Below are 19,925 nucleotides of genomic sequence, written 5' to 3'. Positions count from 1 at the left end.
CAGAAGATTACAATACTCTTGCTGGCAGCTCTTCGCCCAGAGTCAAACAGCTGTCACTTGTCCTGTTCATAAGACCATACTTACCGTCTCGAAGCATGCGTTGTAATAACGCAGCCACTGTAGCACTAAATAGCACTAATTTAGATTTACGTCATCTGCCTTCTGTATATCACTGGGGGATATCAGTATGAACTGGGGGGAAGTGCTTTCAACAGTCACTTTCAGAATGAGTTGTGTAATTTATCATGGCAAATGGCATTTCCTATTTTTGGTTTGAGGGCGGCAGAAAAAGTACCATTGGCCTGTCCGTAATACCTGATACTACTTATGGTATGCTCCTACTTACATTAAGTGTAATCTGTTGGGTTATTTATTTTCTTTTCAAGTAAGGTCATAAGTAAAAAGAAAAAAAATACTATTAAAGATTAGCCAGCAATGTTTTTTTTTTTTTTTTTCAAAACTCATAAAGGTATACATATGTATATTACATGATCATGCAAACCTTAACTTCTTAAGACCATGGACCCATGTATTTCTGTTTCTAGAAACACAGGCATAAGCTTTCACAGCTACATTGTCTTCAAGCCCCTACTGCTGAACCAGTCTGCATCAGCTAAAGACATGACACAATCATTACACACTGAGCCAGATTTTGAAAAAAAAATTGCAGCATCCATGCACTGTGCCCTCTGCAGTCAAGTAACAACTCAGCCACATTTTTGTATACATATCCACCACAAAATGATGACAGAATTGTTAATTCTATTTCAGAACAGCCTCACATACGCACAAATATAGCCCTAGAAAAGACCTAGGTTTCCCTCCTATTTTCCCCACTCAAATAAAGTGAGAAATAAAAATCCTAACTTACAGGAGTCCACAGAAGGATTTTGGTGAGGGAGGAAGGTTGTTGGGGTTTTTGTTTATTTGTTTTCTATATAGAAACACATTTTCTCATAGTTACAAACTCATTCTATCGGAATGGAGTGGAAATTAGCCAAAAGCAGTAGTCTCTCTGCTGCAGTATGAAAATCCTGTTTATTATTAGAGCGGTTTGCATTTGCTGTGTTACAAGCTTCTCTTTAACAGTTTTGGTGATGTATTGCAAAAGTTACAGCCTGCAGTCTTAGAGACTGATTTCCGAGACCTCAACTGCCAGGAAATCAGACTTTGGCCCCTGATGTTTTCCCATATTTCCTTAAGTGTTCTGTATCCAGAAGCGGCCTTTGTTCTAGTGGGAACAAGTGAGCTCTTTGTCTTTTTTTTTGGTATGTCATTCCACCCTCATATATACCATGCTGTACCTGGGGATGAGGATATAGCAATTAGGCACAGCCCTCTTGGTTAAACTGTGCTTTCAAAACACACTGGAATGTAATCATTTTAAGAGCTCCTGAGTCGAGAGCCCAGGACACACCCTGCATTCCACCTTTGGGTGATGTGATTTATTTCCAAAGCCATGAACATGAGCAGAGTTCAAGGCTATGACCTTGCCTCCCGTCTGGTGCTTTAAGGCAATTTGTATTCCCAGAATGGCAGGAGGGAGCTATTCCTCCGTGACTCTGAGTCCAGAGTCTCCGGTGGGCTCTGCCATGGGGCTGCTTGTGTGTAAAAGTTAGGAGGTGTTTTTCTTGTCCTGGAAATAGTCTAGCCATGCCTTTAATGTGACTAGGGATAACTGGGTCATTAACATTCTTTGTATTTCTATATTGTGTAATGCATCACTGTGTAGATAATTGATCTATCTCCAAAACCATTTGAGTTGTCCGCATAGTGTAATGCTTTACCATTCAGCCGTATTAGCCTGGGTCCTGGAAGCGAAATAGCCATGTTAACATGTTCTCAGCAGGGCTAATTAGTCTGGGCTCAGAGCCATGATCATGCAGCTATCCTGCTTCCAGTTCTGGAGGCAACTCATTCCAGACGAGATTTAACTTACTGCTTATTACATGCTTACATACTTTCTTTGTCACCATAATATTGCCTAGCCACAATGCTAACCATGGCTAATGGGTTTTTTGTTGTTTTTTTTCTTTTTTTTTTTTTAATTTCTGAATGATAATGATTAAAACCACTTCAAAAATGTCATCCCTAGAAAAACTGTGGCCCTCATTTGCCCGTTGACCATCTTTGCAGCGGTGGGTCTTTCAGCAGCCAATTCATCTTGGACTTCCAAATTTGATACTTAAATATAATGTGGCATTTGAAAGTTTTCAAATTATGTAGAAAAGCAGATGCTCATCAAGATGATTTCATTTTAAGGGCTGATGTGTTGGGGACAGGCCAGTTCCATGTAGTATCTGCTTCTAACTGTGATGAATTAAGAGATATAACATCAGGCTTTGTCAGGTCTTTTGGTCCAACTTTCCTTATTGGCAATGGTACAGACCTGAGTATAGGAAGTTTTGTATACTTTTGTCCCTCATGGGTGTGTTTCGACAATGCAATTGGTGGGGATTTTGAGGGGGGAAGTCATGATTTGCAGATGAAGCAAAAATATGTAAGTTATGCTTATATATAAGGAGGTGTGACTGAAATTTACTGAGCCTCAGGGAAAATGAAAAAGAAATTGCAGTGTCAAGATAGAGCTTTAAAAACTGGATTATGGAAATGCAGCTGTACAACCTCTGAAGCAAACTCTGGAAATCACCCTAGCTGCCAGAGAGACTCATTGCAGAAGACGCTGTCAGTAACCCACTGGCTTGGAAGTGGGAAGCCTGCAGAGTTAATTGGAGTGGAGTTCCTATGACTAACCCAAAGTCCCTGACTTCAGAATGCTTTCATTCAGATGTTCAAATATCTCTAAGAGTAGAAAATAATGACTTTGTGATTTTGGAAATTTTCTGATGTGACAAAATTAGCTTCCTGGGTTTTTTCATATCAGTACATTTAATATGAAAATGTACCACAGTTTACAGTTCAGGCTTTGCAGATGTTTCAGGATGCTAAATTCTAAAGGACTCTGTAAGATGTTGATCTACCTTTGTATTTTGGTCTCATGCTTACCTAGCTCTCAACCTGTGTTGTCAATACTGTGGTCCTACTGTCCCACACTAGTGACTTCGGGCACTTCTACGTATCTAAGCAAGGAAAGTAATTATCAGGCATTCACTTCAATTAATAAAGGCAGATGACTATTTTTCAGAGGAAGAGTCCTTCCACCTTTAACCCAAATCACTCTTTGAAGCACATATTTTCCACTGACTATAAAGGGAGCTGTGCCCTACTGGGTCCCGGGAATGTGAAATTCAAGGCATTCTGACTTAAGAATGTGAGATTCTGAATGGCAAATTCAGGCCTATTTGTTCAGAAAGAAACCAGCCTATCCCAGCGCTGCATCTCACACTGCTTCAGTTTCACAATGCTCTCAATGCATTCAAACCATATAAATACTGATCTCCTAGTTGACATTCATTGCATGATCCATCTAGTCACTTGACTTGCCTGTAGCTTCATGATCAGGAATGCTACATTTCATAACCTGAAGGTTTTGTTCTTTGGGTGTTTTCCTCTGTCTTTTTATATCCTTTTTATGTATTTATATTATATAATTTATATTAAGTATATATGAAAGTTCAGACGAGACACAGGTAAAGGCAAGTCAAACACACTGGAATAAACCGTGAACAGATTATACTCAAAATTTAAGGTAGGTTTTCCTCAGAATTCCTTAACATATTTTATTAGTTCAGCCATCACCCTTTTCTCACTTCAAATTTCCATTGAAATTGGAGTGAACAGCCTAATGATGGATATAGTAGAGAACATCTACTTTGTGGTAGCCTTTGAACAGTTTGGGTGAATGTTCTTAATACTAGCAAACCCACTGGAGGTAATCTTAGCAGGACTGCTGAATGGCCTTATGGTAAAATGGTGCTTAATTTTACTATTTCATTTGTCCCAAACTGCATTCAGACTTGCTGTTATCATCTCCCTGTCTTTACCTGAGCCTGTTAGTCTCTGGCTTTTGTTTTTTTTCATGGTATGCTTAGTAACTGTCCAGAATTTTTCTTTGCTGTATAGTTAGATTTTCCAGTTTGGATCCCATCCAAAGATAATTCAGTAGAAACCTCTAGGTGTGAAGTTTAAATACTTTTCAAAATAGAAATCAACATTTTCTGTAACGAACCAAACAGTTATGCATGCTTAATGTGGGTACACTGCCATTCTGAATGAGATAACAACAAATCTGCTTGAGGAGCAGGAACTCAAAGCTAAAACACTGTTTCTCTCACTCATAGTTCAGACAGAGGGGTTTTCCACAGCAGATGTGGCCTACAGTCTTGTAGTTTTTGCTATGGTTGTGATAAAGACCCTCTTTCCCATTGTCTTCATGCCTAGAAATACGTGAATGCTCAAAGTGGCATCCCTACCCATAGGTCTCATGTCAAATTTCCAATGACACTGGGTCATCCTGCCATACATTCAGCTACTTGAACTTCATTCTGGTTTCATGCCAAAGGCTTCTGTGGTTCAGTCCTGCTGGGCATTTACCCATTTCAGCTGAGGAAGCCAAAAGCGGGCTCGACAGTAGCCACAGCACTCCTGCATGCTGATGACTACAGATACGTGTGCCCTTCTTGCCTAATCCTGCTGTCTAGATAGGCAAGGGCATGGGTTGAGACAATGTTTAGCTTTTCTGTTTGTTTTGGTTTTGAGATCTATATTTGACCCTGGTTGTGCAATCAACTTTGGACATGCACAGAGCTCAATGAATTATTTGGTCCACAGCCTTATAATCTTAGTCTGTAGAAGATACTATTTAACCTCTCCAATTCCTTTTGCAACAAGCAGTGTGGTTTACACTAAGGGAATGAAGCCAGCCAGTACAGAGCAGTGACAGGTTATGAGATCAGTAAATATACTGCGCTAATGATGAGGACCCTTTAGTGCCTGACACGATGCCTCTGTCTCATGATGGGGAAAATAAGCAGGAAGCCAGGACAAACTGTGCATTAGGTTCTGGACTGTGACGGATGATGATTTCAGAAAGTGTTCAGAAATTACAAGTCCCAGGGACCAAAAAGCAGTCTGGGGTTTTGCACTTCTGTGCTCTAGACTATGAGTTTTCTGTTTCAAGTTGTGATGGTATTGAGCTCTCAAGAAAGATGTGAAAAATTATCATAGAATAATTCTCTGAAAACAGGTTTGCCTATGGAAAAGCTTAATGTTCAAGCCACACAAATCTAGAGGAACTTCTGATTATACTTTTGGAGAAGATAAAGGGCATGCAGCCTGCACTCTGATGGTCTGAGGAGCACTGTAGAGATACCAGGCTGAGGCATCACCCTGGAAATCAGGAGGGCTGAGTTTATTCCAGGCTTTCTTGTTGAGGTGATGTGCAACTCTGCGCAGTTCCGATCAGGGGTCTGTTTGCACCTTTAGTTCTGTTGTCTGTGTGCAAATGCTACTGCAGTGGTAGAGACCTTGCAAGGCACAGTCTGTAGGCTGAAGAATTGCATCATTCTGCCATGTTAGACTTGATAAAGCATGTCGCTGTGAGTAAGCATGTAGTACGTGAGGCTGAGTCCCACTCAAATCCTCATCTTTGGATCAACTGGTTCAAGCAGCAGAAGTGTTATGCACTAGCAATATCCGCAGTGTCCAGAGGGGTTGGTGCTGCCCTATATGAAGCAATATGCAATCCTATAATAAGAAGCTTTCCCCACGAAAGGTTCTGTAATCTCACAAAACCAGCAGAATTACTAGACAGCGTCACCACTCGCTGTCAGATGGGGACTGCAGGCACAGAGGTGAACTGACTTTCCCAAGTTTACTCAAGGTATCCATAGCAGAGCAGTCACAGACCTAAAATGGCATGTGCCTCCTTTCTCTTGTTTACATTGCAAGTGTATTTTTATCCTCTCTCAAGTCTCACTTCATGTGTTGCTTGATTTTTTTGGATCTGACCCACAGCCTGATGAAATCATGGGAGGAATCTTTCATCTTAAATCAGTATAGTTTCGACAAGAAATTTTGAACCTGAATTCCTAAAGGGGGAAATCTTACTTTCCTGTGTTAGGTCAGTACCTAACAGAGGTGGGTAGGGCAAGAATATGCAAAGTAAAATGAAAAAATTAAAAAAAGAAGTATTAATTTGAAGACAGAAGTCCGAAGAAGATTGTTGGCTCTTTCTCCATTTATAAAGTCTTCTAGAAAGGTTTGGTTTTTTTTCCATAATATAAGGCTTTGCTGCAGGGGATGCCATTTGTTGCTGGTAGCCTTGTAATGTAGCTGGGCTTCACACAGCAGAAGGACTCCAGGGCCTTTTGCAGTTTCAGCACTTTTTCCCTCTGTTCTCCAGCATTTCTTTTTATTCAGGCCAGGAATTCACTTTGGATGGTCCTTCTGCACATCTTGCCACTGGCTCTAATTAATAACCTGCTTCTAGAAATTCCACTCATTGTCTTTTTTTTTTTTTTTAAGAGGCTGTTCAAGATAATTACTGTCTTTAAAGTTTTATGAATCACAGTGTTTGACATCTTTGATGTTGATTGATTTTCAGAAAACTGCACTTTTTGTTCTAATGTTCAATTTGTCACTGTTACTTACAAACAAATAAGACATTTTAAACCCCAAAGATGCAGATGTTCTTTAGCTTTGTTGCCATCTGTTTTCCTGCCTACTGGATTCAAAAATGTGCATTTTAGTGAAGCTACATTTATATAATATATAAGCTATGATAGAATAGAAAATAGATACAACAAAGTCTTTAATGTAAATTGATTTTTAAATAATTTGTTCACAGAGCAATATTTTTTCTAATGGTTTTTATTTTCATGATAAACTTATCTTTAACTAAAGGGTTTGAAAAACCTGTTGTTTTGCTGTTATAAATAAATTGCAGATCAGAAAACTGAGATTTCCATGGAAGTCTTCCAAGCAAGGCATATGATATGACCTTAATTTATCTCACAGATTTTACATTATGGCATTTAAACAGCATTCTTCCTGCATGTCAGAAAGCCATACACTTACCTGCACTCACTGAAGTTGTACATCAGATATTTGAATTCTTAATGTAGTTTGGTAGAAACCTGATTTCTCACTCCAACAATTTATTTTTTAGAACCAGTTCATTGAAAAGGGTTGAAATTTTAGGATTTCTGTAGAACAAAAGTCTGCCTGATTTATTAAAATTATATTGGATTACTCCCCCATTTATCTAGATAATTTCTCTGTTTAAATCTTTGTGATATTTTTTGGTAATATTTCCTCAACAGGTGACAGATTGAACTGCCCACCTTCTAGTTGGCAATTATCTAAATCTCTAACTCAGGCAAACACAAGTAACCAAGATTTTACAGGCACTTCTTTCTGTTAAAAAGAAGGTATTTCAGGCGGAAGTGTTGGTATCTATTACAGCTTGTGAGATTACAAAGCAGTAAGTGCTAATTAAACCTTTATTTATATTCAGAAAGAAATATGCAGTCCTAAGTGCCTTCATCTGTACTGTAACAGAGTTTATAGTAAACGCTGCTAATCCAGTGTGCTTAGAAGTGATATTTTGGGAGATAAGATTTCAGATACTCATGGCTGCTCATCTGTTACAAGTGGATTAGTCATATTTTTGGAATGAAAGGCTTGCTCATGCTCCCTTCCCCTTCTCTCAGCAGTTAAATTTATCTTGTCTTCTTGTCTCACCTACCTGAAATATTTACTGTTCTTTGTCTTCAGTACCAGTATCCCTCGCCCAAAATCACTTCAGTGCATCCAGTTTACCACACACTTCCAGCAGGGTTGAGGCAAATCCTTGCTTTGTGTAAATCAGTCCAGTGGTTTTAGAATTCTGTAACTTTGTGTTGAATTCTTATTTCTGTTCACCTATGTGCTGACTGGCCTTTGCTTTGGTGATCTTCTCTCTTCCATCCATTTTTTCTAATCCACTGACTGCCCAGGCTGTACATCTTACTATATTAACATCATGCTCTACATCCAGCTCACAGCATTTGAGCATGTCAGCAGTTCATTGCAGACATATTATTAAATAATCTTTTCCACAGAAGAGACTGTCTTCTTTCTGTAGCAGTCCAGTCTCAAAAAGATTTTGGGCCAATATGTCCTTTGTCCAGCCTCTTAGAGGCCAATAATCATGAACTATGATGGTCCAAGGAATCTGCAACAGAGTAGGCAGATATGATGCAAAGCTAATGAGTTCATGCCAACATGGTCTGAAGGAAAGAAAAATAATTGCATGTTCTCCAGCACCTGAAACCTCAAGACGTGTCAGAGACTGACCTGATATGCACCAGAAATTAGTGTTAGGAAGGAAGGAGTGCACTTTCTGCAAAAAATGGAGATTTCCAGATCTTAATAAGACAACTACTACTTGAGAGTCCAGGAGCAAAGGTATGCCTATATTATTAATAGTTTTCGAACCTCCTTGGCCAGAGTTGAGCTAATTCTACCTGTAGGTAAAATCACCATGGCCTTTGTCAATTCCTGCACTTTCTCAGTCAGTGAATCCTGGGCACTTATAAGGAAAACAGAGACATTATTATTGAGAGATGACATAAAGAATTGAAGAGTACTATATGGCTGCTAACCAACCCCCCCGCCCTGAACCCCCCCAAAAACACAAACAAAAACATCCTTCTAATAAAATGTACATTTTGTTTCATTCAGCCATAGCAGTAGGAAGAAGCATGTTGGAGGATATGTCAGCATATTATATGTGCGACTGTGTAAATCAGTGAAAGGTCTTTTCAGTCTCTCCATTTCTGCACCATAAATTTGTCACTCTCTGGCATCAGAAGGACTTGGTAGATCACGGAGTGCTGGCTGGTCGTTGAATTCCCCTTGCTCCTTTATAAACTGTACAGTGTTATTGGCAACTTTTGGATATGTAAGGCACACCTACTGAATGTCTGTTCTAATGCCTCTTAAATTTAAGTAGCATGGTTAACATCGTGTCCTGGCTTGAGAGTGAGGAAATATGGATACATCTTAAATCCAGTGGAATCTTATACTTTAAAGCACATAGCCCTTGCTAAGACTGCTTCCTTTGAGCACAGTATTTGGTTCACACTACTCTTTAGGAACTCAGTGGAACTACTGATATATTTAAAATAAGCATTTGTGAAAATGCTGTGTTGGATCATGATGCAAGAGTGGTAAAACACAAGTACGTATTTTCCCATGTCTTGCAGAAGCTGAACGCCTGCGATGACAGGAGCAGGAGCTAGACAAGGGTGATTTTTCCATTCCAGTCCCATCACATCTTGCTTCCTCCCTGCTTTCTGATCTTAGCCAGGCAGTTAGAGACATCTCATCTCCTGTGATGCTGCACCGCATCCACCAGAAATCAAAGTAGAAGCCCTGCAACGTGAGAATTGCTTAGCTAATCCGAATTGCCAGAGGAAGGAAAAGCTTAATGCTTTTTGCTTTTTAAGATTCTTTGTTGCATCTTTGTAATTGTTTGGTTTTAATTACACCACAAAGTTTATCTGCTGTGCCTTTGAACAGAACACACACATGCAGAGCTTCTTTTTCCTATTGGCTTCAGGCTGCTAATTTTGACACCTTTGTAATAAATCTGTTGGCTAGATGCAAAGCTTCAGGCTTGGCAGAACCTCAGGAAATCAAGAGAGGAGGTAGCAATTATTGTAAGAACCGGAGTTCCAAAGGCGATAGATTAACAGGAATCATTTCCAACTGAGCTAACCTATTTAAAAGTAGCAAGTACGTGAAATGGGAAAACGGTTAGAGTGCATTACCAGAGAAGTGTTACTCCTTGTGAAGTGAATTGCAGCACTTAAAACCATCTTTCTGAATGCCTTTAATATTTATGATACAGCCCTGAAGAGCCAAAAACAATCTATGGAAACACCACGTAATTTCCACCACCCAGTGTTTCCTAATGGCTGGTTCTATACCTTCAGAGTTGCAAACCCAATTAACAAAAAAGTGATTTCTCGTAATGAATCCGTAGAGGATGATATTAATGACTAAATTTGTGGTGCTTAAGTTTACAGCCCGATCTCCTAAGCTTGAGTTTATAAATGAAAAGAAGTAGGCACCTTCATGGGGTAATTCAGAACCCATAGCTGGGATACTACTGTTGTTGATAACATTTCTCTTAAGTGTTTGAATTCTTGGTTCCTGCTGCAATATCATTGCCCTTACAGTTTTCAGTATGAAAAAAATTGGGGCCTAAATAACACTGCGGAACCTAAATAGATCTGTTATTCAGGGCCAAAGGAGACAGATAAATGTCATTCATTAGATTTTTCATGTACTGAATGGAAGGAGGTAAACTTCTAAGCAAACTCCTACTTCCAGCTTCTTAAAATTTAAAACTTTCTTCTAAGATCCACTCTCACCACACCCCTCTACTGATCCAAGTCAGTAGAAGGACACCTACCCTTCAGAAGGGTAATTCAAATTTTGAGTGACCCTTTCTAGATTTTTTTTCTTTCTCCAGTGACTAAAGGAAATTTGGCAAGTATGCTCATATCTTGGAAACCCATAGTAAAATAACTGGAAGAAAAAAGTCCCTTTTGTGGGGGATAGACTGATATTTCCATAACAATTATTATTAAAATAATATGACTGGTTTTCCCTGGAATGCGTGTATCTTTGTACTATGTACACAAAACGAACAGCCCAGTATTTACATTGCAAGAACTGCTGATGAGTATAGTTTTTCTTTTTTGAGAAATCTATCCAAAATGTTCTGTATTATTATTAGGTTTGTAAAGAATTCTTGAAGAGCAACTGTTTGCAAAAATTAGCATCACAGAGAACAAGAAGTCACATGATAGAGACATATGTTTTTGCAGCATTGCAGCTGTAGAGCTGATGAGAGAACTTTGCAAACAGATTTGGGTATAATTAGGAAATTTGAGTTGCCCACTCTCTGAGCTGAGAAGTGACTACTGGAGCTACTTATAACAGCTTTTAGAAAAAAAAAAAAAAAGGCAAAAAAAAGACTTTGTTGTTGTTATGGTAAAATCAAACTGTGGAATCAGACTGAAGAAGCACAGTGAATACTGTGCTACCATCGAATATCATATGTTGAAACTCTTCTTATTTGTTTAATACTTAAGTCTTTTAATTATATTTTTATTAGAATGATATGGGAGGTCAAAGGAGCCTAATAAACAAATGGACTACTTTTCTGAAAGCCAGGCTTGTGTGTTCAATACCTGGTCCTGAAGGAGCAGACACACATTTTGATGAGCTGCGTAAGTTGATTTATCTTTAGTGGTCTATTTTAACATCAGTATCGCTTGGGGTTTTTCTGTTGTTTGTAGAAGCACTTTGTCTTGTTCTGATTTTACTCCTCTTGCAAACAGTGCTGGTAATATCTGTGACTGTTATCAGAAGTCCCTGATTTTAACTGGAATTAGTCTGATCAGAAATATGGGGTTTTTCCCTTTCACTCCAAAAGCTGGAAAGTGAAAATCTGATTCTGTATAAAAAACAAACTATCTGCAAATGGAAAAACTTCAGAATATTAGCAGAAATTCACATGGCAGAAATTAAAATTCAGACAAAAATAAAGTTTTGTTATATATTTACAAATCTCCAAATTATAAATGGTAAATGCAGAAATATTCAGTGGCTGTTTAATTAAAAAAAAGCATTTTTCCCATTGCAGAAGATATATTCTTACTTTCTACAAGAGACGAGAGAAACCCGCTTGTATATGGAGTATTCACTACAACAAGGTATGCATTAGGATCACGTTTGCCTGTGGAAACAAATGCTGAAGATCTTACTCAGGCCTTTTATTAAACCCTTCTATTACCAGATCCCAATTCCTGAGGGCAGTGAGAGACTGCTTGAATAAGTTTTGCAGTATTGGGGCTGTAGTCACTAAGGACAATATTTTCAGAAATGGAAATAATAAATTATGTCCCTAAACTTTTGTGTGCCTTACTTTTGAGAATGATTGTAAAAAATAATGAAAATTTAACAATCAAAAGCATGCTAGTTTATTTCAACCTCATCTAGCTGAATTTGCAAATTTCAATTATATTTATTGAGCAACCAATAGTTACTGTTTAAGACAAATCATTGTCGTGAAGCATTATTTCTGTAAGCAACAACTTGACATCAGCTTTTTCTTAGGATCAAAACCTCATATGCTCTAAAGTAATATTTCAGTGTTTTTATAGACAGGAGTTGATGGAAGAATAACCTGTCTTTATCTCAAGGGGATAGAATAACTAATTAATGAACCTCTCAGCTGCAATAGTGAGGTGCTCTATCTAGAATTGTCAGAAAGGAAATAAATAATTCTTTCTTTTGTCTCCAGAACCTTTGAATTAAGTGTAAATAATAAGGAATAGCAGTATGAGTGCAATGAAGAATTGCCAAGGCACTCCTTAACTCAGAAGCAGCCACACAGTGGCTCCATAGAATATATAACTACATAAAATATTTAAAATTGAATGAAATGTTGCACAATGAATGAAATGGCATATGAAGTAACTAAGGTGCATGCCACTCAAAAACCTGGCATGGTGTTCTTTGGAAAACTGAACTGTTTGGTTTTTTTTTTAGAAAAGTACATTAAAAAAAGGAAAAAGACACAGGAAGAGAAATAAATGTTTATTTCTATTCCTTTCTATTGTCTGTCCAGTGCAACTTGTAATTCTCAGGCACATCACCTGTAATATCACTAATATACGGACTTCCAGATGTGAACACAATGTAAAGGAATGTCCTTCATTTGCAGAAAATTCTAATCAAAATAGCTAATAAATGATAGCTGGAAACTGTCAGCCACTAGGAAAATAATGGTGGTCTATCGAGTGGTCCCAAAGGCTAAGTCCAGGTTTCACCAAGCAAAGCTTTGAACAGTAATGACAGTGACATTAAATATCTGTAGTTATCAGACCTGTACACATTGTCTGTTATTTAGCACCACTTATATCAGCTCTCAGGTGTAGGACTGATCCAAACCCCCTTAGACTCTGCGGAATTAGTTAATTCACTGGATGAGGCATGCACTGAAGCGGTGTTTGCAATATGCATATCAATCCGTCTTCTTTTTCAGCTCTGTCTTCAAGGGCTCTGCAGTTTGCGTGTACAGCATGGCAGATATCAGAGCTGTTTTCAATGGCCCTTATGCTCACAAAGAGAGTGTGGATCATCGGTGGGTGCAATATGAAGGTCGCATCCCATATCCCAGACCTGGTACAGTAAGTGTCTCCTTAATTACATACTTCTATTTTTACTCAAAAGCAATCATACTTCACACCTCTCCCTGGATTGGTAATTTATATTTTCCACTCAGGATGTTTCAAATTATCCTCTCAACCCTTTCCCTTCTGTTGACAGCTCAGACTTCTACCTACCCTGTAGGCATATAAATATACATTTTTCCATGTCTCTGAGATAACATTGTGTCCAGACTATTTCCTGATTGTCTCTCATATTGTGGTCTCCTACTGTACAGCTGTATTTCTATCTGTTGGGATCACCTTTAAGGCATCAACACTTCATAAAAAGCCAAAGGCATTTCTTTATGGAGTATTAAGTTATGATGAGGTATTTTATTTGAAGTCTTCTTTTTCTGATATCTTTGTGTCTGTTAAAATCCTGTTCCTTGAGATATGGTCGTTGATTCTGTGTGTTTGTGCATGTGTTGTGTTTTGAAGTAAAATAAGGAGTTTTAGCTGCTGGAGATTTTATGTGATGAAAGATAAGTGATCGGAAGAAAAGAGAAGTTTAATATCTGGAAACACTTCTAAATCCCAAACTCTTTGACTTCAGATGTAATAATCAGGCCAAAACAAAGAGGAAAATTTTGAAAGAGTTATTAAAGAATTCTTCCCCCACTCCTGTCTTGGTATTAAATTTGGAAAAGCATGGACCTACATTACAGCTGAGGAAGAAAATGGTATTTCCAAAAAATACATCTACTTTTTTACAGTCATCACAACTTTGAGCAACTCTTTGTATGTAGAATGTAAAAGAGCAATGATTTAAGTGTAAGACAGATATTATCCAGGATAGCTTTACATTATCTTGATCAGGTATTCAGTGAGCTAGTACTAGGCAGCTGCATAAATCCAGCCAAACACTGAGTTACTGAGGTTGGGCTGCTGCTGGCACCTTGCCTAGAAGCCATCTGGGTGTTTCTGCACGATTTCTCTGATATCAGCACTGGTATAACCTTTGCTTCAAGCCGCATTATCTAGCTTATTTAGCTCTTGTTTTCACACATTTCCTTGTGTGTCTGCGTTTTCTTCATCATCCTTCCAATGGACCCAACTGCATGATCCAAGCCCATGCTGTTTGCTGCACTCGGTGGTCCCAGGCTTCAGCAGGTCAGGCCCTGAGCTCTGATTCCCTCCTCTCAACCGCAGGCGAGAGGCAGAGGGCACCGCTCTCTAAAAAGACTAGGGCAGCTCTAGAGATTGATTCGGCTTGCCTAGGATCTGCGCTGCTAGAGCAAATTCGCTCCTAATTTAGACAATTTGGGCACTGTAGGCTTACGCATCTCTCTCTCATGCAGAATATACAGTGCCCCAGAAAAGGAGATTACATTTAATTTTTTTTTTTTTTTAAAGTATGAGCAACTCCATTACTGGTCGCAGTGCAGATGCATTTAGTTTTAAGTACAAAAATGGTGCCAGTGAGAACAATAGCTGGTCCCATGGCATATAAAGAGATTAAAATAACTCTTTTGAAAAACTCAGAGTGCCCCATAAGGATGAACACTCTGCACAGATAGATGGGTCATAAGCTCATTGCATTTTTGAGTGTATTAACCATCACATGGTTGAGCTGGGATTCGCAAGGAAGGAAACGTCATGCTGAAGCATGTCAATGCTGATCTTTATCACTGATTTGAATAGCCATGCTTGCAAGTGTTTTAAAAGTTGGGAAGTTTAAAAATAAATGGATATTTTCCATAAGCCACCCCTCAACTCTCCAATTGCTTCCTTTAAGCACCTGATAACAGCTGTGAGAAAATGGTCTTATAAAAATCCTTATGACCTCCATACTCAGTGGTTTTCTGTAGGAGTTTGTCTGACCAAGGACCGAGAAGTAAAGTGGATTTTACTGAAGAAAGCCCTCAGAAGAAAGATATCTGTAATATTTGCTATGTAGATAAGGTAAATGTATTGCTGCATAGTTATTTATCTTTTGTCTTAGTGACTGCAACATGCTTCAGGCTCAGTAGTTTAATATAGGGTATTGAAATAAGTAGATCCATGCCATGCTCTCATCTTATACTGGGCTATGCCAAACCTCTGGCTATGAACAGATTTTGACTGGGATCTGAAAAAGCAGTGCAGTGCTCAAAGGCAAGTAAAAGCAGCAGCATGCTACACCCCTGCAGAACACTGCAGTAGGAATGCTGAAATGCTCTTCCTTAAAGATTAATTTCATCATTTCTTGCCAGCTATGAGGTGGTTCGGGAATGCTCAGAAGAAAGCCAATGAGGGGTAACCTATCCTTTTTTAAGTTGCTAGAACATTTTGTAAATTTAAGGTCTGCCTAAGTGCTGCCTACAGTTAGCATAGCCAGCACTGCCCTGATCTTATATTTCTTATATTTTAAGTTACTGGCGAAGTCTAAAAATGGCTACACTAGGAAATGCGTTTCCTTTGATGTTTGGCTTTGAGAGAAGCATTGCCTTCCTTTCAGCATTTCTACAGAAGCAGGAGACCGCTTACCCTAATTTAACTTTCTGCTCCGCTGCCTTTATCTCCTAAGTAAATAAAGCTGTTCGCCAGAGAGCCTGCGACCACTTTGATACTGGAATCTTGACAAAACGCTTCCTGCGGCAATTTACGTCCCTGATAAACTCCCGCCACGCCTATGACATCATGCCTCCGCAATGCCCAGCAGCGCGTGGGCAGCAGGAGCCCGTGTCCCGGGGGGGGCGGCGGGGGTGTCCCGGGACGGCGCGTGGCCCGCCTGCACCCTGGCGGACGGTGGAGCCCCCCCCACCGCCCTCCGCTCCGTGGGCGATGGACAACGCGCGGCTCTTTCCTTCTTGCTTCCCCCAGCGATGCTAAAGAGCAAGTGGAAATGATGGCAATCGAAGAGAGGCAAGGCTTCCCATCTATTTCAGTTTGGAAGGTGGAAAATAAACCAAAAAAAAAAAAAGAGATGGAAGAAACCTGTAGTGGGCAGCCCCGAAACAAAGGGCGATTGGAACACCGAGGGAGTTTTTGCTCTATCTTCTTTAACTGGTTAAAAATTGGACTTGCATATCTGCAGCTGTCCCCAGCCAAGAAATCCAGTTTTCTTCCCATCTCTTAGGGTTTCACCCAGGAAATTGTCCATTGGTAAAGAAATCATCAAGGACTTTCTTTAAAGTGTGTTCTGTATTCTGAAGCAGGGTTTTCACAGCGCCCTCCCAGTAATCACAGAAGGCATTTGAACAAGATTTTCAGTGAATTAGGAGGGAAAAACATTCCTAGCTTATTTAGTTAGCTGTAACCATTGCAGTATCAGAGCAACTCATAGTGCCCAGAATTTGGAAATGCTGATAGGATACACAGGAGTCATCCTCATTTCATTGATGGTGAGTAAATGTCATTGAGGTCAGATTTTTAGAGGAATGTCAGTGTATAAAGATGCAGATTAACACTTAGTCTGATCTACTGCAGAGCATAGGACTCTAACTGCTAGCCAAGGCAGCACCAAATATTTTGGTAGAGCTAGATATTTACTAACTGATTTGCCAAAGGTTCAAAACAGAGCTCTGATTCAGCAAAGTAAGATTCTTGCTGTCTGAGTCACTTCTTAGCTACAAGAAGAAACAGCCCAGCATGTTGCTTTTGTCCATTTGAAGAGTTTTATGTCTCACCTTTTTCCACTCCAGATCTGAATATGGCCCTGAGCTCCTGAATTCTTTGTGTTTTTTTTTTTTCTTTTAAAAAGGTCCCTTAGAAGCCCTCAGATTCTCCTATGATCTTTTTAATCTTTTTTTTCTCTCTCTATTGCTTTTTCTCCCTTTCTTCAGTGAAACACCTTCCTTTATTTCTTCTGCTAATCCAGTGCACAGGCTGATTGAGATGTGGTGTCCATCCCATTGGGACTTGGCTGAACCACAGAGAAATACTGCCTGCCAAAAAGCCTCCCCCGTCCTCCCGTCTGGTTAGTTTTGCTGCTTTAATAAGCGTGTTCATAAAACATTGAGGGTTGCACAGGTTTCCCTTGTTATTTTTAGACTTATCTTCCTCTTTCACCTGATCTTTTATGGGATAGACTGCATTCTTTGCTTATCCAAATTGTCTCTCCTTTGATCTCCCCACTGTAAATGGGGCTGCTTAATTGAGTGAAATGTTTCACTTCATGGGTTTATTTTCCTGCAAAAGCCTCCTCCACCTCCCCTTACTTACCAACCTGTTTTCCCCAACATGAATCACCTTTCGATTCAGAGTGGCCTTTCGAAACGCTGCGAACCCGGTCACCTTTCACGCTGGCAGAAGTCAGCAGAGAATTACGAAGTGCCACCTGCAAAGTCAAGTTCACTCACCTAGCTGGTCTCAGCTCAGTTAGCTTCAGATTAATGCTCTCTTGTGGCAGCCTTTTCTATCAACATCACAGGTGCGTTAAATGGAAAAGCAATACAAAGTGCTCAAGGCAAACACTGGAACAGGGTAGAACAAATCTCGCACATCCAGTGGGATGCAAACTCTATCTTAAAAAGAAAAAATGGGGACTTCAATTTATTTGTAGGGATTTTTTGTTTGTTTTGTGTGTGCTTTTTGTGGCAGGGGTTGAGTGAGGTTGATTCCATTTAAAATTTGTGCTGTTTGTCTCCTGCAGAACCTGACTCATTCCCCTCTACCCTACCCTCTTCCAGGCTTGCTGCTGGAAGATTAGCATCAAAGTGTCCCTGCTGAGTGTCCAGTCCTTCTGGCACAACCCATCCATCCTGTAGAGAAGCACTAAGGCTTTTTGCAGGCATGTCCAAATGCAAAATGTATTGCGCAGCTCTGATCAGACTACAGAGAAGACGCCACATGGTACTTAGGCCACTCAGGAACCCGAGTTTCATTTTCAGAATGGCTTATGGTTGAATCTCCAATGGCACATAAGCTGTCACCTAATCCACAGAAGATCATAAACCTATAAGTACCCCATTTTTTAAAGTATTTCTGGGCATCTTGGAAGCTCACACCAGTCCTTAGTGTTACAACTTAACCCCTCAGGACTCAGACTTCATATTTCTTTATAAACTCTACAAATAAAGTTGAGTGTGTTGGGTGTGTGAGAGAACCCCTTTAACACAGAAGAGACTAGTTGAAGTTCTTCAGCTTCTCTGCTTTTTCTTGATGGATCAGTGATAAAGGAACTTACTTAGAGTTTGGAAAACTTTACATCATAGGAGAATGCTGACTAGAAGGCCATATCTCCTTGCTTATTAAATATGCATTCACTGAGAGCTTGGGAGAAAAGGACCATGTGGTCGATTCATTCCCTCTGAGGGAGGGTCTGGTGCTCCAGTTCCTACTGCACTTAACATAAAGTAGAGAGCTTTTCAGAGGAAAACAGATCTTCTCCCTTCCTGGTTAACATCTGAGCAACATTCTTACTGCTTTTGGCTAAGCTGAGAGATAATTATCCCATGAAAAGTGAAACACCTTCGGTAGGAAGGAGCGAGGAGCTCCCAGGATGGCTCTGGTCCACACACCTGGATAGGAGGGACACCTCCCCTAGGAGGGAAGCCCAGACCAAGACATCTAATTCCCCAATATGGGAGAGATTTAAGAAATATTTCAGTCCTTAGTGTTTCACACTGGCTACTTCAGATGGTCCCAAGAGAGTGACTTGCTGATGTGGTGCCTAGTTCTCCTTGTGAAATGCATGACAATTCCCAGCCTGGACATTGCAAAATCTGCCAAGCAGATGCCTACTGCACTCAATATTATCAAGTCCCTGTTGTGTATCTAGCCTATGGGTGTTTGAGTCTCATTAAGTGGGTTTAAGGCTCAATGTGACAAGTCACTTTTAAAACTGGGATTTTCAACACACTTGAAATAGAAACCCTTTTGAAGCTCACAGGGAACAGCATTCTGGTTTGAAACTGTCAGTAGACAACAGCACTGCTGAACCACAGAGGCATCATTAAAAGAAAAGGGTATTTTTTTACACACCTTATAGCTAGTTTCCCAAATAATTGTCACAATTTCAATAGGTGTTAGATCCAGCAGCTCTCACTGACTTCACTGGATGGTGTGAAGCACTATGCATTTTGGCAAATTGGAGGTTTATTTAGGAGCCTAACTTCTGGCACCAGCTTTTGAAAATCTTGGCCAAGGTTCCCACATAATGTTAACACAGTCACACCGTATGTCTCAGTATTGTGCGAGATCTATACATCCAGCACTCTGCTAAGCTGCAAATTTAATAAGACAAGTGAAAAAAAGAGAAAAGCTTACATATGTGCGGTGTTGCACACAGTGTGTATTTGCTTTTATTTGAGAAAGATTAACCTTAATTTACCACCTCCTGATTACATTTGGATACAAATAAAAGGTGAGGGAATAAAAGGCATCTTTGTAGATCATCTGGGATCAGGACTTAGTCTAAGGTGATTATTGTCAAATCAAGCTCACACAGAGGGCACTGGAAAAACTTTAAGTAACTACTGAATTCATTCTTTAAAAGCTTTGTGCCACAGACTTTATACAGCAGTTGAACAGAGATGCCCTTAGGACTTCCAGTTCTGTTTCCATTCTTTTTTTTTTTCCTTTGTTTTGTTTTGTTCTGTTTACTTTTCATTTCTTAACATGTATATTTGTATCAAGTTATCATTCACGGCAGTGAAGGCCTAAGAAACCTCAGAAGAATAAATTATATGGTGAATAAGTTCCTTGCAGGATTCTTATCTAGCAGTACTAATTTTACTCATTTCATGTGATTCATTTTTCTTGATGTCAGCTATCTGGAAGAAAAGCATCAAATCTGAGCTAGTTGTTTAGACTTCTCTATCAGAAAGAAAA

General features: G+C 39.5%; 1 protein-coding gene across 9 annotated transcripts in view; it reads left to right on the top strand.

Moving 5' to 3' along the window:
- The window catches only part of SEMA3D (semaphorin 3D), a 147,944-nt gene that overhangs the window by 94,743 nt on the left and 33,276 nt on the right, over positions 1–19,925 (top strand). For all 9 annotated transcript variants that reach the window (XM_052790051.1, XM_052790054.1, XM_052790045.1 and 6 more), the window contains exons 9-11: positions 11,072–11,186; positions 11,603–11,672; positions 13,007–13,151. In XM_052790051.1, coding sequence (XP_052646011.1) covers positions 11,072–11,186; positions 11,603–11,672; positions 13,007–13,151 — 330 coding nt within the window. The remainder of the gene's footprint in view (positions 1–11,071; positions 11,187–11,602; positions 11,673–13,006; positions 13,152–19,925) is intronic.

The sequence above is a fragment of the Harpia harpyja genome, chromosome 6 (assembly GCF_026419915.1).
Source record: "Harpia harpyja isolate bHarHar1 chromosome 6, bHarHar1 primary haplotype, whole genome shotgun sequence".
Classification (NCBI taxonomy): Eukaryota; Metazoa; Chordata; class Aves; order Accipitriformes; family Accipitridae; genus Harpia; species Harpia harpyja.
The sequence above is the reverse complement of the archived record's forward strand: the minus strand, read 5'-3'. Positions and strand labels throughout refer to the sequence as shown.